Below are 16,673 nucleotides of genomic sequence, written 5' to 3'. Positions count from 1 at the left end.
CTTGTGTTTTATGTTCTCGTATTTTAATGCGATGGAGAGTGACATAAAAAGGGTGACATTATGAAGAGTGGAAGAAGTTTAACATGTCATAAAGAGTGAAGGAGGGTGAGAAGGGAAGAAGTGTGTGGGAGTGTTCCAAGCAAGAAATGTAAGGGAGGGTGACATGTATAAGAGCGAAGGAGGGTGGCATGTGATCAGTGTATGATACAAAATTCAAAGTAGCGTTAGAGCCGATGTCAAAGTTTTATTACTTTCGATAACAATTTTTATGGTCAGTTTGAAGTCATAAAGTTATCTGGCGTTGTCTTGTAAGGTTTAATATATTGACTAAAGTTACATGAAGTGATAATTAGAATTATGTTAGAATTTCTGGAGAAGAAGTTTTGGCGGATCTGTTGCTAAGACTAATTAACACTTGCAAACGAACATGTTACTGCGCATACTTTTATGATTCTCTGAGAAAATATTTACGTGCTTTTTGAATACCCGAGAGTATATCTAATTAACTATTTTAGTGGATGTGCTTACCAACTATTTTAGTGGATGTGCTTTTTTGCTAAAACACAATATTTCTTCTTTTACTTTAATCGTCTTACTAGCGGCTTAAAAAAAAGATTTTTTCACCGGTACTTATTATGCTCGAATTATTGCATGGAAACATTCTATCCTACTTAGGACTTACAGTATTTCTTTCATATAAATACACTAAATGTAAAAACTTCTGCGGATAGAAACTTTTATTCATTTATTTGTGAAACTTTTGCATTTGCATAAGCATTAAGGAATGGATGTTGTAGAAAATTTCATGGTATTAACTTTTGCCAATCACCAAAAGTTAACCTTAAGAATTTTAAGGATTGAACCTAAAATCGTATTCTTTCATTATCAAAACAAAAAATTGAAACTGAGATTAAATTAATTCGCTAATACACGTTTTTTAATAAGAACCTAGTTTATAAGAACGTTGAGGTTGAGATTCTGTAAAAAGTTAAGAACATATTATGAACGTGCTAAGCCTGAATTTCCATCTTCATATAGATTAAGAACAAAAAAAAATGGGGGTCCACGATTACTAATTTTCTTTTTGCACGAATAGACATTGTTTTAAAACAACAAAACTTCCACACTATCTATTTCATCCAATCCTAAAACTCTTCATCACCATCTGTCAGTCTAACTATTTCCCATTTTTTGTTAAAACATCTAGTTAGTTTTTTTAAACTACCATGTTCAAGGAATGATTAAACTTTCCACAATAATAATTATCTGTTTTCTCTACTGAACCATGCGTTTCAACGTATAATTTTAATATTTCCTTCAGTTTTATATTTATGAATTATACAAACAATGATTTCATTCTGGTAAAGTTCAAAAAATAAGAACATAAAGTGTAGGCGTTTCTATGTTAAAAAATCGTGTTTATAACACGCTTAAAGAAATATTTTCTTGAAGTTCTGCACTTAAAGTATTTTTAACTAACTATAAAATTGTCAAATAGAAATATAAATCCAGTAGGTATGTTTACAAACACTAATGTCCAGCAAGAATTATCGACGAAGCATCAAATTACATTTTTTTTACTAGACAAACATTGAAAACGAGATTTAAAGATGGCGTCTAAAATCGCGTTACAGTTGTTGTACCACTTCTCTACTTTCACATTCTATGTGTACACAGAATACAATCCGATTGTCATACCGGGATCCAATCTTATCTATGGTGGTAGATACAAGTACCTGACAGTGTTGAATATTTTTTTATCGATTTTCTACTTCGGTTACGCCACTCTGGTGGATTTGAAAGACTTAGTTGTCAACAAAGAAAAGCTTCAACGAAACCAAAAAAACCGTAGCCGAGAGATACTCGATTATATATTTCTCGGTGTACTTTTTCCAGTATCTCTTACCGTTAGCATTTTATTTTGGGGGATATACGCAATCGAACCAGATTTAATGTTACCAGCCTTCAAAAGAAAATATATGCACCCTTATGGATTTTACAATCAAGCCATTCATACGGGACCGATTGTAACATCGTTGTTGGAAACCTTGATTACCTTTCATAAGCCAAGCGTCAGTTTTTTCAAAGGATGCATCGGTTGGGTATTGTACGCAGCTACTTATCTGATGTGGATTCTGTGGGTAGCATATCGTGGTAACTTCTGGGTGTATCCATTCTTGAGAGGAATGAATATAGTGCAGCGTGTTTTGTTTTTTGCTGGCGCTTTTTTGTTCGGATCGGCGCTTCATAAGATAGCTGTACTCCTGACTTGTTGGTGGTGGAAAGCTGAGTTAAAACAAACGAAGAAAATTTGTTAAGACGAAATAGAATTTTTTTAGAATATGTGCCACGGATTTAAATTTTGTGACTATAGTGTACTCTCCAATTAGCGGACACCATCAACTAAAGTGTCCGCTAATTTGAAGTGTCCGCCTTTTGGAAAGTCTAACATTTTAAGCCGCAAATTAGAAATTAAAGCCGATTTTTGTATCACAAAGGAAAAATAACAAATGATAATATTTTAATATTAACATAATGATAACAAACCAAACTTTCAATCTTCACAGATCTTTAAAAGTCTTTCAAACAAATTTTAACAAATGATGGATAAGTGATTAAAGATTATATTTTGAAATTTTTAATTAATTGTTGACGGTCTTTGGTCTCTTCTTAATGGAGGAGAGAGTTTCTCTTTCCTCTCTAAACGCTTAGTTCTATCAACCATGAAAAGCTGATAAAGTGGTTGTAAAGAAAATTGGGGAGAAGCTGGACACAAATGTTGCAAAATGTTTGAAATAAATGTTAGAAAAACTATTCATTTTTGTCTATTTTTCTTTGCTTGTTTTTGATTTTATTGAATTGTCCGCTAATTGAAGAGAGAAAGAAGCCACATTTGCTCTATGGTTCAGAAAATATTTCCCGCTAATTAGAGTGTCCGCTAATTAGGTGTCCGCTTTTTGAAAAGAGATTGACTAGAAAACGGCCGGTGTATGACCAACGTAACGTAAGATTGCATTTGTTTTTTTTGTTCTTTATATTTGGCCTCGTACAAATTGAGTAGCAAAGAATTTTCAAAGTGGGCAAACTACAATTTATTTTGTACAATGCACAATATTTTTTTTAGCTATACCATCTTATTCTTACGGTAAATCCATCATCAACGATCTAAAACGAGGTTGGTTTAATACAACATCGTAAAATGAGTAAAGCTTTTACACCAGAATTATGCGTGCACCCTCAATCTCGAAACCCACCTTTAGGCCACATAAAACGTAGTGGCGTAGAGAGAAAAATAGGCCTGTGTTCAAGGTCATGCCCTGGGTTTTTTCTTTTTTGTAATAGACCAGTTTTCGCATGATGTAAGAGAAATATGCATGATATCATAGACTTAACTGTGTCAATTTGGAAGATACGTAACCAAGATAAGGATCCACCTTTGGATTAATCGAATAAGAAACACACGCACGCAATTCGTTGATCTTTGTAATTCCATCACGCAATTCTACCACGAAAGACGAAAACCGACGTTAAAATGCTCGACTAAATTGTTTGGATAAACAACTGACAACTCAAACTCAGTTGAATTAACTAACTGACCAACCTGGTTGCATACGTGACTGACCAACCCGGTCATAAAATGCATTTGTGTGTATTGATTTTGTGGTGTTTTTTTCTACTAGTATTTTAATCCTCCAATACACTTGAAGTCGCAACTGTCTGTAATCTCAAATTACGTGCAGCAATACATCCTCGCATACCAATAAATCGCTACATCACAACCCGAGATTGCAAAATAAGTATAACCTTGTAAAAATAAGAATACTTTGATGAGCGATGGCAATGGAAACGTTAGGTCTTTCTCTCTTTGTGACTTAGGCAGAAAGACAAAAAGGGTTCTGTGTACGAGCTTGATGATGCAAATTTTGAACATGGAGAAGAATCTGTGGAAACTCCTGAGCATTAAAAATCGAAATAGTTATTTTTTGTAATTCTTTTCAGCATTCTATTTACATAGTGAAATTTTCAGCCGCTAAAAATGGAACTGTATTTACTCTTTGAAGAATGAATTGTTTCGAAAAAACATCAAAACAAAAAAAAAAACAGCACATGATATCATATATTTCGCCGGCAAATTTGCCGTGTAATTTACCTATTGGGAATATAGAGAAACTTGCTCATTTCATTCAAACAGCAGCAGACTAGTTTTTCTAATTTTTTGTCCGATAATACGCGGGACTACATTATTCGGATTTATTTTTGTGTAAATGAATTTTTGCGAGTTTTGTTATTATTGACGAAATTCGCAAAAATAACTCCACGTAAAAAACGTTACGGATTGGATGATCTGCCAAAAAATACACGCAAAATTTGAAAAGGAGTTTATCTTTCTTATCCGATTACAATTATTTATTTTCGTAATAAACACATCTCTTGTTTTTATATTTTTTACCGTAATAAACCGAACAAGCGCCCTGGGCGCTTATTAAATTTTTGGATTTTTTGCATGGGCGCTTAATCGAGGGGCTTAAAAAATGCTGGGGGCTTATAATCAAAAGAAACAACACGCGCTGCCGGTAACGAGGTTTGGTACGTACGTGTACACAGCGTTTTAGTCGAAAGAAGGAAAAGATCTAGTTTGGAATATTGTAGTGAAAAAAGAAGAGACGGCATTTCCCTATTTGGGATGCTCAGGCTGGTAAGGTTTTCTAAAGTGTGTCGGTCATGATGGTTGAAAATTATTTCATTTGTTGATTTTTTCCGAGGCAAGCTCAGGAAGTTGTTTAGTATGGGACGTTTTATGCGTTTTATGGGATAAAGTTCGTTTGTGGTACATCACGGTATTGTAAACAAATGTTATGTTTTTCGAAAACGTTGGCATTTAGAGCAGACGTGTTTTTTGAGCTGAAGAATTTTTCTAGTAAAATTAAAAATATTTTTGTTGCAATCATTAATTTAATTTAATTTAAATTTTTTAATCATAATGGCATCAATTGAAGAGATAACCGAACTCATGAAAGAAAAGTTTCAGATTCAAAAACAGCCATTGTTAAATATAATTACAGGCAACGCAAAAATTGTAACTGAAAAAATTGAAAAACTGACACAGCAAGTAAAAAGTTTTAACGAAAGAATCGAACTAATAGAAAACAAACAAAAGGAATTGGAATCAACGGTTGGTGAATTTAAAACAAGCCTTGAATTTACACAAGGGTTAATTGATGACAAAATAAAGGACATGGATAAAGCATTAAACGAAAAGATTGAAGAGATTAAACAAACGAACGAACAGCAACGAGTAACAAAAGAAAAAATATACGTAGAAAAACAAACAGAACTGAAACACAAAATACGAACACTAGAAGACAGAAATCGTCGACACAATCTTCGTATAGATGGGATTGGTGAAACAGCGGGAGAGAATTCAGAGGAAATCGAAGAAAATACAGCACAAGATAACGCCAGACCACGGACAATAATATTCAAATTACTGAATTCCCCGTTCCCTCTATACGGCTAATTCGCAATGCATTATGGTAGTTGTATTCTACAGTTTTCCCTCCCAGAAGCGAGAGTTTGTAAATAAATAACAGCATTCTTTTTATTGTGGCGATAATAACAAAAAGCCGTTATTGTTTGTGATAATTTTCAAATCTCCTCAAGAAAATCATTATCTCCCTTATCCAAAACCCGTGTTATTGATGTAAACATTTAAATATTGTTAGTTAGTGAGGTTTTAGGAGTGAAAGAAGTCGAAATGGAAGTAATAAATAAGGATACAGATTTAGATATAATTTTAAGCTCTACAGATCTTGGGCCTAGCTTTTCTCAAAGCTCTTGTGTGGTACCAAGACCTGTTTTTAAAGAATTAACAAATGCCGAGAGGGACGAAGAAGTGGAGGAAAGAACACACGAAGATATAAGTCAATGGTCAACTGATCTTGCAGCTATGCCTTCGATCACCCAGGAGAAAATTCACCAATATTTAGTTCTTGGAAATAGCTGTGATAGCAAGCCGAAGGGTGCTACAAAGCATAAAATTCTTGGATACCAACTATTCAAGGAGAGCTACGTGAAGAAAGTGAGAGTTAAAAGTAATGTTATGGCTGAAAAATTAACTTTTCTTGTGAAATGTTTTGTAGCTGCTTCCATGAAAAGAGAAAAATATTCTGTTTATGTCCACCTGTGTCAAAGAAGTGGTGAGACATGCACAGATTTGTTACAAAAATGGCATGTACCTGGAGAAAGTGCAAATTCTGCACCAATAAAATTTTCTGCAATGGCATTCGAGAAAGCAGACCTTACGAAAGACACAAATGAAAGTCGCAAAAGACCGTTGGTCACAGGAAATAGAAAATTTTGTTCTACACCACTGTTTGCACATGAGCCCTCAACCGAAAAAGTCAAAAAATTAGCGACAGACTTATTTGAAATAGGGCAAGGAACTTCAATGGCATATTTATTACAAGGAAATGACTATAAACCATCATCATTTTATGACACATCTATAAAAGAATTTAATTTTGAACAGACAAACAGTGAAACAGTTGAATTACGTCCGACAGTTAATTTATTTTTGCAGGCTCTTGACTTTGAACCAGAAATAGCAGAGTTATCAGATGAGCAAAAGTCATTTGTAAACAATTTCATTCATGTCAATGCCGAACAAGTTCGAGACATAGAAAAATCCACATGTACTCAGTATAAATGTGATATGTGGTACACAGAAAGAAAGAAACGCATAACATCATCCAATTTTGGATCTATTATAAATAGAAGAAAAAATATACATCCAAAAAGCATATTACAAAAATGTCTAAATAAAAATAAAAACTTTACATCAGAGGCCTGCAAATGGGGCTTAGAAAATGAAGTTAATGCTCTAAACTGGTATCAAACCGAGAAAAATATTGAAGTCGAAAAATGTGGTTTCGTTATTAATCCAAAATGGCCGTGGTTAGGTGCAAGTCCTGATGGCGCAACAACTTTGAATGGGAATGCTCGATTGATTGAGGTGAAGTGCCCATATTCAAAAAAGGATTGCTCTATTTCTGACGCATGCAAAGATAAAAATTTTTTTTTACAAATATCGAATGGCAAGCCAAAACTCAAAGAAAGACATAATTATTTTCACCAATGTCAAGGTGTGATGGCAGTAACACAAGTCAATGAAATTGATTTTATTGTTTATACAAAAGTTGACCGACATGTGGAAACAATAGTTTTTCAAAAGGAAAAATGGAACAGAATTACTTTGCCTGAGCTAACACACTTTTATTTCACTTTCATGCACAGCAACATTACAGAACAACAGTGTGAGTAAATAAAATTGTTTCCTCACAATATTGTTTTGTCTTTATATTTCATGATCTAGTATATATATATATATAGTGTACGAAAGTTTATAATTTTTAGTCATTCGTATTTACATCTGGTACCAACTGTGGTAAAAAATTAACTAAATAACAACAAATAACCCATATCTTATTGAGTTCAGCAGCCATTGATAGTTTGAAAACTGTTTGTAAAATTCGGTAATTTTTTATACGTTCGATTGCTCGTTCGACATGTACACGTACAGATGCTATTCTTCTAGTTTCGTTTTCCTCTAATAAACTTAGCTGAGGTTTTCCATCTAAAAATGGTGGAATATTTAATGTTACTCCATCAGGTAAATCTTCCTCGAGCTCAAATCCTCTATCAGCCATCACAGAATCCCCAGGCTCTAGCAAATCGTATATACCACTATCTTTTGTTATTCGTTTATCCGAAAAGCGTCCACCATACAAATCAGAGACAAATGTCACTGATCCATCAGGAGCTATTCCGACTAATCCTTTTGCTGTATTATGGTGTTTGTAATTTGAAAAGGTACTGGACTGTGTGCGATATGACGTAGGCATTTCCACAAATACTTCTGTACAATCTAATATGACACGGGTATTTGGGTAACTTTTTTGAAAACATTTCGGCATTCTATTTTGTACTGTTTCTTTTGAAGCCCATATTGGAAGCATACGGAATTGTGAATGTAAAAAATCTGTCCATGTAATCAATATTCTGCTTATGTGACTTGTCGACATATTAAATCGAACAGCCATATCTTCTAACAAAAGTCCACATCGAATTCGAACCAGTATCATAAAGAATTCTTCTTCTGCGCTCAATGATCGTGATCGGCCTCGTTTTGTAGAGTTTATATTTTTTGTATTTTCAGTGTTAGTATTTGAACCCCAATATATTAGTTTATTTGCAGCTGGTTGTAAATATTCTAAAACTGCTTTGAATAATTTATAAGATTCGAATCCGGTATAAAACTTAAAGTGTGCTTCATTGTGTTTAAACCGGTCAATTGAAAATGCTATGTCACTTATAGTGGCTTGTTGTTTTTCAATAGTTCGATCAAGTTCCTTTTCATGAATTCTCATACAACTAATTTCGGCTCTCAATTTTTCCAACTCTTGTTTTAACTCTTCCTCCACAGATAATTCTGCAGCAATGTCATTTGTCGTAGCCCTCACAGGAGAAAATAGTTGCAATTTACAGTTTGTACTGTTGAGAGTTTTTCTTGGTTTGCTAGCTGTTGGTTTGATAGTTTTTGGGACTATTGTGGGAACATTGTTCATATATGTCTTCTTTCCACCAGTGAAATGAACAGAGCAAACTCTATGCGATGTAGAAGGTACAAAATCCTTTCTACTGATCATAAAAAGCCATTTCTTTCGAAGCTCTGAGTCTTTAGGAATGACATAAAAAGATAAGTCTGGATTCTTCTTTGAGTTGTTTTGACAGAGAGGTACACAGCAAGTTATCCCTCCTCCTTTACTTTTAGCTTGCAATAAAAAGCTTGAACTTGATGAAAAGTTTGAGCCAATGCTTGCAGGAGAGCCCAAGTTTTGAAAAAAACTGTTGTCTTGATTAGAATTTTGTATATCGCTTTGGTTTTGAGTAGAATTAAGGATGAAGTGTACTTGTTCGGCCATTTTTGTTACTACGAATGGTTTGTTTACGTTTTCGCGGAATACAACTACCATAATGCATTGCGAATTAGCCGTATAGAGGGAACGGGGAATTACAAAGACAAAACCCTAATATTAAAAAATGCTAACAGATTAAAGGACACGAACATCTACATTAATGAGGATTTTTCGGATGCAACAAACGAAATAAGAAAGGAATTGAGAGTACAAATGAAAAAAGAGAGGGAAAACGGAAAATTCTCGCGAATTGTTTATGATAGACTGATCACAAGGGAATTCAAAGAGAACAAAAATCCTCAAGGCTTGAAGATTTCCGCCTTGTCAAGAGAAACTTTCCACAGAGCAAAACGTACAATGGTCGACCCAAGGCTGAGATTTCCAATTTAAAAACAGGATAAATGATTGAATAATTGCGCAAAACTATGTGACTTAACCGCTTTTTGAGGCTTTTTGACTATTCCATTTCTTAAGTAGTTTTAGTTGTAAAAACAATGATTTGAGTCTGGGATTGTGAGTCTAAGGTTCATGTTCTTATAACATTGTTCTTATATAAAAAAGGGGTTAAAGTAACCTGGTCTGAAAAGTATTAAATATGGGCGACAAATAACGCAATTTAGATATACTTCAATTTAATTACACCTGAATAAATAACAAAAATATACAGATTTACACACAGTTATAAAAAGTATAAAAACTCGGGATCTACCTAGAAAGTTCTAAAAATTTTCAAATACTATTAACCAAAATAAGACTAAAATAAATTATATAAATATATATTAGTTTTAGTGATTCATTTTTCACAAATTAATGTTTGCAGTTTACTCTGTCAACATTTTTTTGGAAATGCTGATAATGGCTGTGTTAGATTATGGCTGACCTAAAAAAGAAAGAAAAATACTAAAAAAACATATATGAAGAACTCAAAATAATCTTAGCACATTAATGTGATATTGTTCTGTGCCCTATATATTTAAAGATGACAGGTATAAATGCAAGATAAAATAAAATATTTCACCATTTTATGAAGTTTTGATAAAAAAATCAGGTGATACTGTGAAACGCCAAGTATTTGTGATGTCTGTCTTTCCAAAAAGAATACCTCGTGTTCAAAGACAAATTTTGGAAGTTTTATAAATATTTAATTTTTTTGAAAGTTCCTAAACTTGCCTAAAAGCATCCCTAAAATGTTATATTCAACAGTGACCAAGAATACCATATTTACTCTAGTCTATTATTACTTCACCACTGGATTAGTGTTTTAACCAACAAATAGAGGTGGGTTTAGCAGGAATCCTATATTGCAGGATATATAGGCCGGATATGTTGAATTATTTTTGGGTAAAAAACCTGAGTGTAGTATTTTTTTTTAGCAAAACTTAGGTATTTTTAACAAAGTTTGGAAATATGAAGCATAAGACGTATAAACACCTACCTCAAATCTTTTCCAGGCTATAAGCAATACCTTTATAACTTTTTTTTTTCAATTTCAATATGCATTCAAAATTGTTGTAACAGCCTAAACTTACCAAGGGTACAAATTATTTGCACAATAAATTTTCCTGAAACTTATTTTTGTGGGTGAGTGGTACACAAAAATGCTTCAATTTGCAGAATATATGCGAAATGTGCAGTATTAATTTTTGGTTGCCTAAAGTTTAATTATTTTAGCAGAGGCAAAATCAGTATTTTGTCTAACATAGTATTCAGAAGTTAGGGCATTTACAAATGAGCAACATAGAACTTAATAACTTAGATCCTAAAGAAATCAAAGTATGGAGAAATAAAAATTTTTTTAATTGTTGCGGCTAGCTGAAATGGAAAATTTTGCAGAATAATTTTTTAGAACCGTATTTGACTGATTTCTAAAATTTCTGTGGAACATTTTTGCAGATTTGGCCCAAAGTTCTGCAAAAAAAAGTTTCACAAAAATTTCTTCCACAGATAGTGTATGCTAATTTTGAAAATATTTTTTACAATCCATGGCAAAAAAGGCAGGATTACTTGAATAACAGGGAAACTGGATAATATAGTAAATATGTACAGTATGCTTGATGCTTTTTAAAGCTACATTCACATGTTTTTGTGCACATCAGGGAGAATTTTTATTCATAACCTTATTTATGTAAGTGACGACACACTTACATACAAATTAAGCTCGTATGTCAGGTTTTTTATGGAGCAAAATGTTTTGCTTGTAACACAATGTAACACAATGTAGTCCATAGGCCAAAATATGTAAGAAAAAATGTTCGATTTAGGATTCAAATTTATAAAAATGTTTTTTGAGTATTTGTGTACAAAACAAAATAGCAATTAATAAAGGACTTGTTATCTTAATACAAAAGTACACAGCCCTTTTCATAAAGTTCATGAAGAATATTATCAGAAAATTGCACTGTAGATTTGCTTGTCAAAGTTTGTAATTCTGATCTGCTGCTGATACTGCATTATAACGATGGTCGTGTTAAATATAAGAAAACATTTATTTTACGCTCTTTATGTGAAACTTTATATGCAATACAGTCTGTAGCTAGTTAGCTACATGACATGCAAATGTAGCTTAAATCGGTCAAACTTTCCTGAAAACTACTGCACCTTTTAGGCTATTAATCATCAGTTTTGGTTCCCAAACCCAATGTGGCGCCGTAGATTAGTGGTTATAGCTCTCGTACTCTGTGACAGCGATTCAACATGGGCGAGTGAATGTTACCATAGCCCCGGGTTAACCCAAGCCATGTGAGGGAAATTGGGAAGATGGCACACTGTGTGGGCCGTTGGATGTTGTCGGGAGTTGTCTAGTAGAGCGCAGGCTTTAATTGGGTCTGCGTAGCTCAAAATGAGCATTAAATACTCTAGGACTCTCCATCTACGCCATGGCCCCTCCTGGAAATAATAGACAGGGTATATCCCTCGATATTTGTGAGGCTAGCCATGTACAATATGCACATCTATCTATCTATCTAAACTGTTAAGTCAGGTAATGGGTTTGATCCCTAACTACATATAAGGAAGGCCATTTTATAGTTGGACAGAAATGCTAGGGAAATGCGTAGCTTAAGTAAGAGCTTTAAACACTCTGAAGAATCGCAAATGTAAATCACTTTAACATAGCTAAGTAACAAACTAGCTAGAACATACAGCATTTTTTACCTGAGAAGTCTCATCAACCAAACCGACCCTGTTTTGCAGGAAGATGCTTTATCCAAAATGCCATTCCGTGGTTTTAAATTTAAATTATTATTAGAATTACGTCATTCAAATATGACGTTTTGTTGCGTAATACACCGAAATGCATTGGGTGCGCATTTAGCAGGAGTTCGCGGAAAAAGCCTGCTGGAGGCACACGCACGTGTTTTTGAGATTTTGTATACCGTTGTAGTTTTCAACTAAAATAAAACCTTTCGAACTGTAATCATCGTTCAATAATGGAAATAAATAAAACGAATAATGAAAATCTAGATGATAAGTTGTCAAAGTTTTTTTTATTATTCTTGGATATCATAAAGAAAAAATAAAAGCTAGAAGTAAATCAAAATCGAAAATTTTTTTCCACCGGATACTTCGTAGATTGTAAAGAAAAACAGAAATATATATTCGAATCCATGGAAGATGTCGATGTAGCAGTTAGAAATCTCGAGATAAAATCATTATCCCATTTCTCTGTTTATCAAAAAGATAAATCATTCGGAGTTGCTGGTGAGTTTTAAGTTATAATAAAAAAAATTGATCTTTTGACCAAGAGAAACAAAAAGCAGTAGTCTTCTTTAAAAAAGAAAATCTTTGTGTGTGTTACCAACTTAATTTTTTAGATATTAATTTAAGAAATCACAAGATTCTCTTCGAAGATATCAAGAACAAGGAGTCACCCCAACAAATCCTTTGGTTCGGAACTCCTTTTGTGATTGTTGGAAAAAAGTCGCTAGATTGCACGCACGGCGTAGATCATGGCATATTGAAAAAGAAGAAAATACAGGATGAAAAAATCAAAGGAAAAGTATGTTTTACCTTTGCTTTGAAATCTGAAAAGGAAAAAGAAAGGAAAAATAATAACCTTTTTCTTATCTATAGGATTCTCAAACACATCGCAAGGTATACAGTAAGGCTCGGTTTATGGTTCAAAATTCGAAAAAACTTGGTTGTCCAGCAAAAATCATAATTCGTGACATCGCCTTTTTCCCATACTTCAAAGTAAGCGCATTTATTTTTCCATTACTCGTTTTGCCGTTTTAGTCTGACCATTTTCTGCTCATCTATCTAACTACCACAGGACGAATACACTCCTGAAGATGACGAAGTTATGATAACACATGTGTCTGAGTGTGACACTTCTTTGCCGAAAAGAAGGAAGTTACTTTTCTCTAAAGAAGAAAGAAGCGCCATTGTTAACAAACAAATGTTAACTGACGAGTCAATAAACATCGCACAGAGTCTTTTGGTGTCACAATTCCCAACCATAGGCGGATTTCAAGACACGGTTGTTGGGAAGACGCAAAGTTTTGACATCGTGAAATACGAAGAAAATTACATCCAGTTGCTTCATGCTGGTTCTTTGCACTGGATATGCGTGGCAAATGTCAACAACAACAAAATTGACTACAGGTATTGCCAAATTTTTGATAGCTTGACAAGTGGAAACGTTTCCGTAGATGTTGCAAATCAAATTGCCGCCTTTTCTTACTGCCAATCAGAAGAACTTGTTATCGATGTTATGCCTGTTCAGCAACAGAAAAATGGAGTTGACTGCGGCCTGTTTTCGATTGCTTTTGCTACATCATTAGCATTCGGTGAAAACGCATGCGATAAGATATATGGCAATGATTCTCTTCGTCCACACCTTCTGTCATGTCTAGATGCTGGTCAAATGACTCCCTTTCCAAGTAAGCTACGCGCAAGAAAGAGAACTTTAAGGCCGAAAAAACAAATTTGGTAGAAATATATTGCGATTGCCGTATGCCATACAATACGGACGATGAAATGGTGGAATGTTTAAAGTGCATGGAGTGGTTTCACGATAAATGTGCAAACATTGCGAATATCCAAGCTTTGTCACGAAGGAAATGGTTTTGTAAAAAATGTAAATAAATTTCTTCCAAAAAAACACATCATCATTCAACATTTCTTTCCTGTTTTACCCAAATATCTACTTCCGCAATAAAATCTGGGTAAATCGGGGATCTGGGTAATAAGTGCGGCTAAAGGAAGCCATATTTAATGCCGAAGTATTTTGAATAAGAGTTAATTTTAAACCACGGAATGGCATTTTGGATAAAGCATCTTCCTGTTTGCAAAAACATTGATTTAGAGTTTCAAACATATCAAGAGGAACGGTAACCGATTGTTTTGGGCAAGAAACTTTGGCCTGTGGGACCTGAAACTCGAAGAACTTCGAGACAAAGCATCACAGGAAGCCACGATATCAGGTTCTGACAATCTGAGACCTTATTGACTAAAAAATCAAATAACGCATTTCTATTGGCTTTTAAGAAATTAAACAACTTCCAGGCCCAGGGTAAAATACTTTAACACCGCGCGTCCAGGCTATAGGTGGTCCCTATCTCTCTATCTTCCAAGGCGATTTTAAGGATTCCGCCTTACGCGGCGGAAATCAAAAATACAGGTGAAAACTAACTTACTTTCAGGAAATAGGACAGGTGGTGGTACATGTCTCTTTATACACAACTCTATTAATCATAAATTAAGAAGTAACTTGAGTTTAAATAAACTGACGACTGTGAATCATTAACCGTTGAAATTATAAACAAAAACACTAGAAATATAATTGTAACTGTTATGTATAGAAAACCTGCTGGAATCTTCAAAGAATTTAAACGACACTTTAAATCACACCTCGCTAAACTAGATCACTTAAATAAGCACATTTACATTGCCGGAGATCTAAGTTTAAACATTCTTGAATATACATCAAATAATGAAGTAAAAACCTTTGTAAATACGCTCCTTCAACATAATCTTATTCCAACAATAACCAAACCTACGAGAGTGACTTTGAAATCTGATACCATAATTGATAACGTAATCACAAATAACTTTTCATAACAACGAATATCAAACTGGAGTGATTGAAACTGATGTATCTGACCATTTCTCGACCTTTTACTATCTGATGAGTCTCTCCCTGACAAGTTATCTGCCCCGACAAGTTTTAAACGAGAGATCAATGAATGTTCCATAGAAAAGTTTCGACAATCTCTTTTAGAAGCAAACTGGGAGGTGGTAAGTGAAACTAAAAATACAAATGGCGCGTACGATGTTTTTTGCGCATGTTTATAAATCTTTATGAGAAATCATTTCCTAAAAAAAAAATAAGTATAAAAACAAGCACTTTAGAAAACCCATGGTTTACTAAAGGTCCCATTAAATCATCTAAAAAGAAGCATCGACTATATGAAGCGTTTTTGAAAAAAAGAACTTACACCAATGAAAACAAATACAAGAACTATAAAAATATTTTTGAAAAACTTAAAAAGCGAGCAAAAAAGAATTATTATGCAGATCAAATAGCGAAATCAATAGGGAATACTAAGAAAACCTCTAGAGCGTTATTAAAAAAATAATTGGCAAAATCAAAGACAACATTGAGAAATTCCCAAAACAAATTATAATTGAAAATAAACTTACACTCCAAAAAGATAAAATTGCTAACAAATTCAACGATTTTTTTATCAATGTTGGACCAAAACTAGCTGCTAAAATTCCATCTTCCACAAAACACGCAGCTCTTACTTAGATACTTGCAATACTCTAATGAGTGAATCTGAACTTACCATAAAAGAAATGCGAAGTGCTTTTTCATCATTACAACCAAACAAAAGTCCAGGTCTTGACGATATTAGTGTAAATATTGTAAAAAAATGTTATGATATTATTGAACCATCTCTATTCTATTCTATATTCTTAGTCTTTCCTTAAAGTATAGACAGTTTCAAGACCAATTAAAAAATGCTAGAGTGACACCAATATTTAAATCAGGAGAAAACTCCGATGTTACTAATTATAGACCTATTTCCGTATTGCCATGTTTCTCGAAAGTTCTTGAAAGAATAATGTATAACCGTCTCTACGACCATCTAGTACGAAATAATATTTTATATGACAAACAATTTGGTTTCCAAATGCACCATTCGACGGACCATGCAGTCATAGAATTGGTAAGTGAATTATTGGAATCCTTTAATAAAAGGTTGTTTACACTAGGGATATTCATTGATCTCTCAAAGACTTTTGATACTGTAAATCATAATATTCTTTTATCCAAACTAAGATCTTACGGTGTGCAAAACAACAATTTGAAATGGTTTACAAATTACTTGACTAACCGAAAACAATGCATAGCATACGACAATAAATTAAACCTCTTTTCACTAATAAGATGTGGTGTTCCAAAAGGATCCATTCTTGGACCCTTACTGTTTTTAATCTACATAAACGACTTACACAATTCCTCTAAAATGTTGAGATTTATTCTATTTGCTGACGATACTAATCTTTTTGACTCCCATACTAACATTGTCGATTTATTTAAAACAGCTAACCAAGAACTTGCGCATATAAACGAATGGTTTAAAGCAAATAAACTCTCACTTAATATAAGTAAAACTAAATATGTGTTATTCTATAACCGCTACAAAACTGATAATATTCCACTCAAACTACCAGCTCTTAAAATTAATAACG

General features: G+C 33.6%; 2 protein-coding genes across 4 annotated transcripts; one reads left to right on the top strand and one right to left on the bottom strand.

Annotated features, from left to right (window-relative positions):
- Nucleotides 1–168: 168 nt before the first annotated feature.
- On the top strand, nucleotides 169–2,818 carry LOC130649659 (androgen-induced gene 1 protein-like). Its single transcript, XM_057455996.1, has 2 exons — nucleotides 169–308; nucleotides 1,585–2,818. Exon 2 carries the CDS (start codon nucleotides 1,611–1,613, stop codon nucleotides 2,316–2,318), a length of 708 nt encoding a protein of 235 aa, XP_057311979.1. The 5' UTR covers nucleotides 169–308; nucleotides 1,585–1,610; the 3' UTR covers nucleotides 2,319–2,818.
- Nucleotides 2,819–6,745: 3,927 nt separating this feature from the next.
- Nucleotides 6,746–12,170, bottom strand: LOC130649367 (uncharacterized). 3 transcript variants are annotated; one of them, XM_057455633.1, is made up of 2 exons: nucleotides 12,129–12,170; nucleotides 6,746–9,855 (listed from the first exon to the last, which is right to left on the bottom strand). In XM_057455633.1, the coding sequence occupies exon 2, from the start codon at nucleotides 9,030–9,032 to the stop codon at nucleotides 7,410–7,412; it is 1,623 nt and encodes a 540-aa protein (XP_057311616.1). In that variant the 5' UTR covers nucleotides 9,033–9,855; nucleotides 12,129–12,170; the 3' UTR covers nucleotides 6,746–7,409. The 3 variants fall into 3 exon arrangements, with proteins under 3 accessions (XP_057311616.1, XP_057311614.1, XP_057311615.1); XM_057455631.1 differs by lacking the exon at nucleotides 12,129–12,170 and adding an exon at nucleotides 10,411–12,116; XM_057455632.1 differs by lacking the exon at nucleotides 12,129–12,170 and adding an exon at nucleotides 9,994–10,404.
- Between the last annotated feature and the right edge of the window lie 4,503 nt (nucleotides 12,171–16,673).

Source organism: Hydractinia symbiolongicarpus, chromosome 7, assembly GCF_029227915.1.
Source record: "Hydractinia symbiolongicarpus strain clone_291-10 chromosome 7, HSymV2.1, whole genome shotgun sequence".
Taxonomy (NCBI): Eukaryota; Metazoa; Cnidaria; class Hydrozoa; order Anthoathecata; family Hydractiniidae; genus Hydractinia; species Hydractinia symbiolongicarpus.
This window is presented reverse-complemented; position numbering and strand designations above follow the sequence as displayed.

Coding starts and splice junctions, on each gene's coding strand:
- LOC130649367 (XM_057455633.1), bottom strand. CDS start 9,032: ATGGTAGTTGTATTCCGCGAAAACGTAAACAAACCATTCGTAGTAACA.
- LOC130649659 (XM_057455996.1), top strand. CDS start 1,611: ATGGCGTCTAAAATCGCGTTACAGTTGTTGTACCACTTCTCTACTTTC.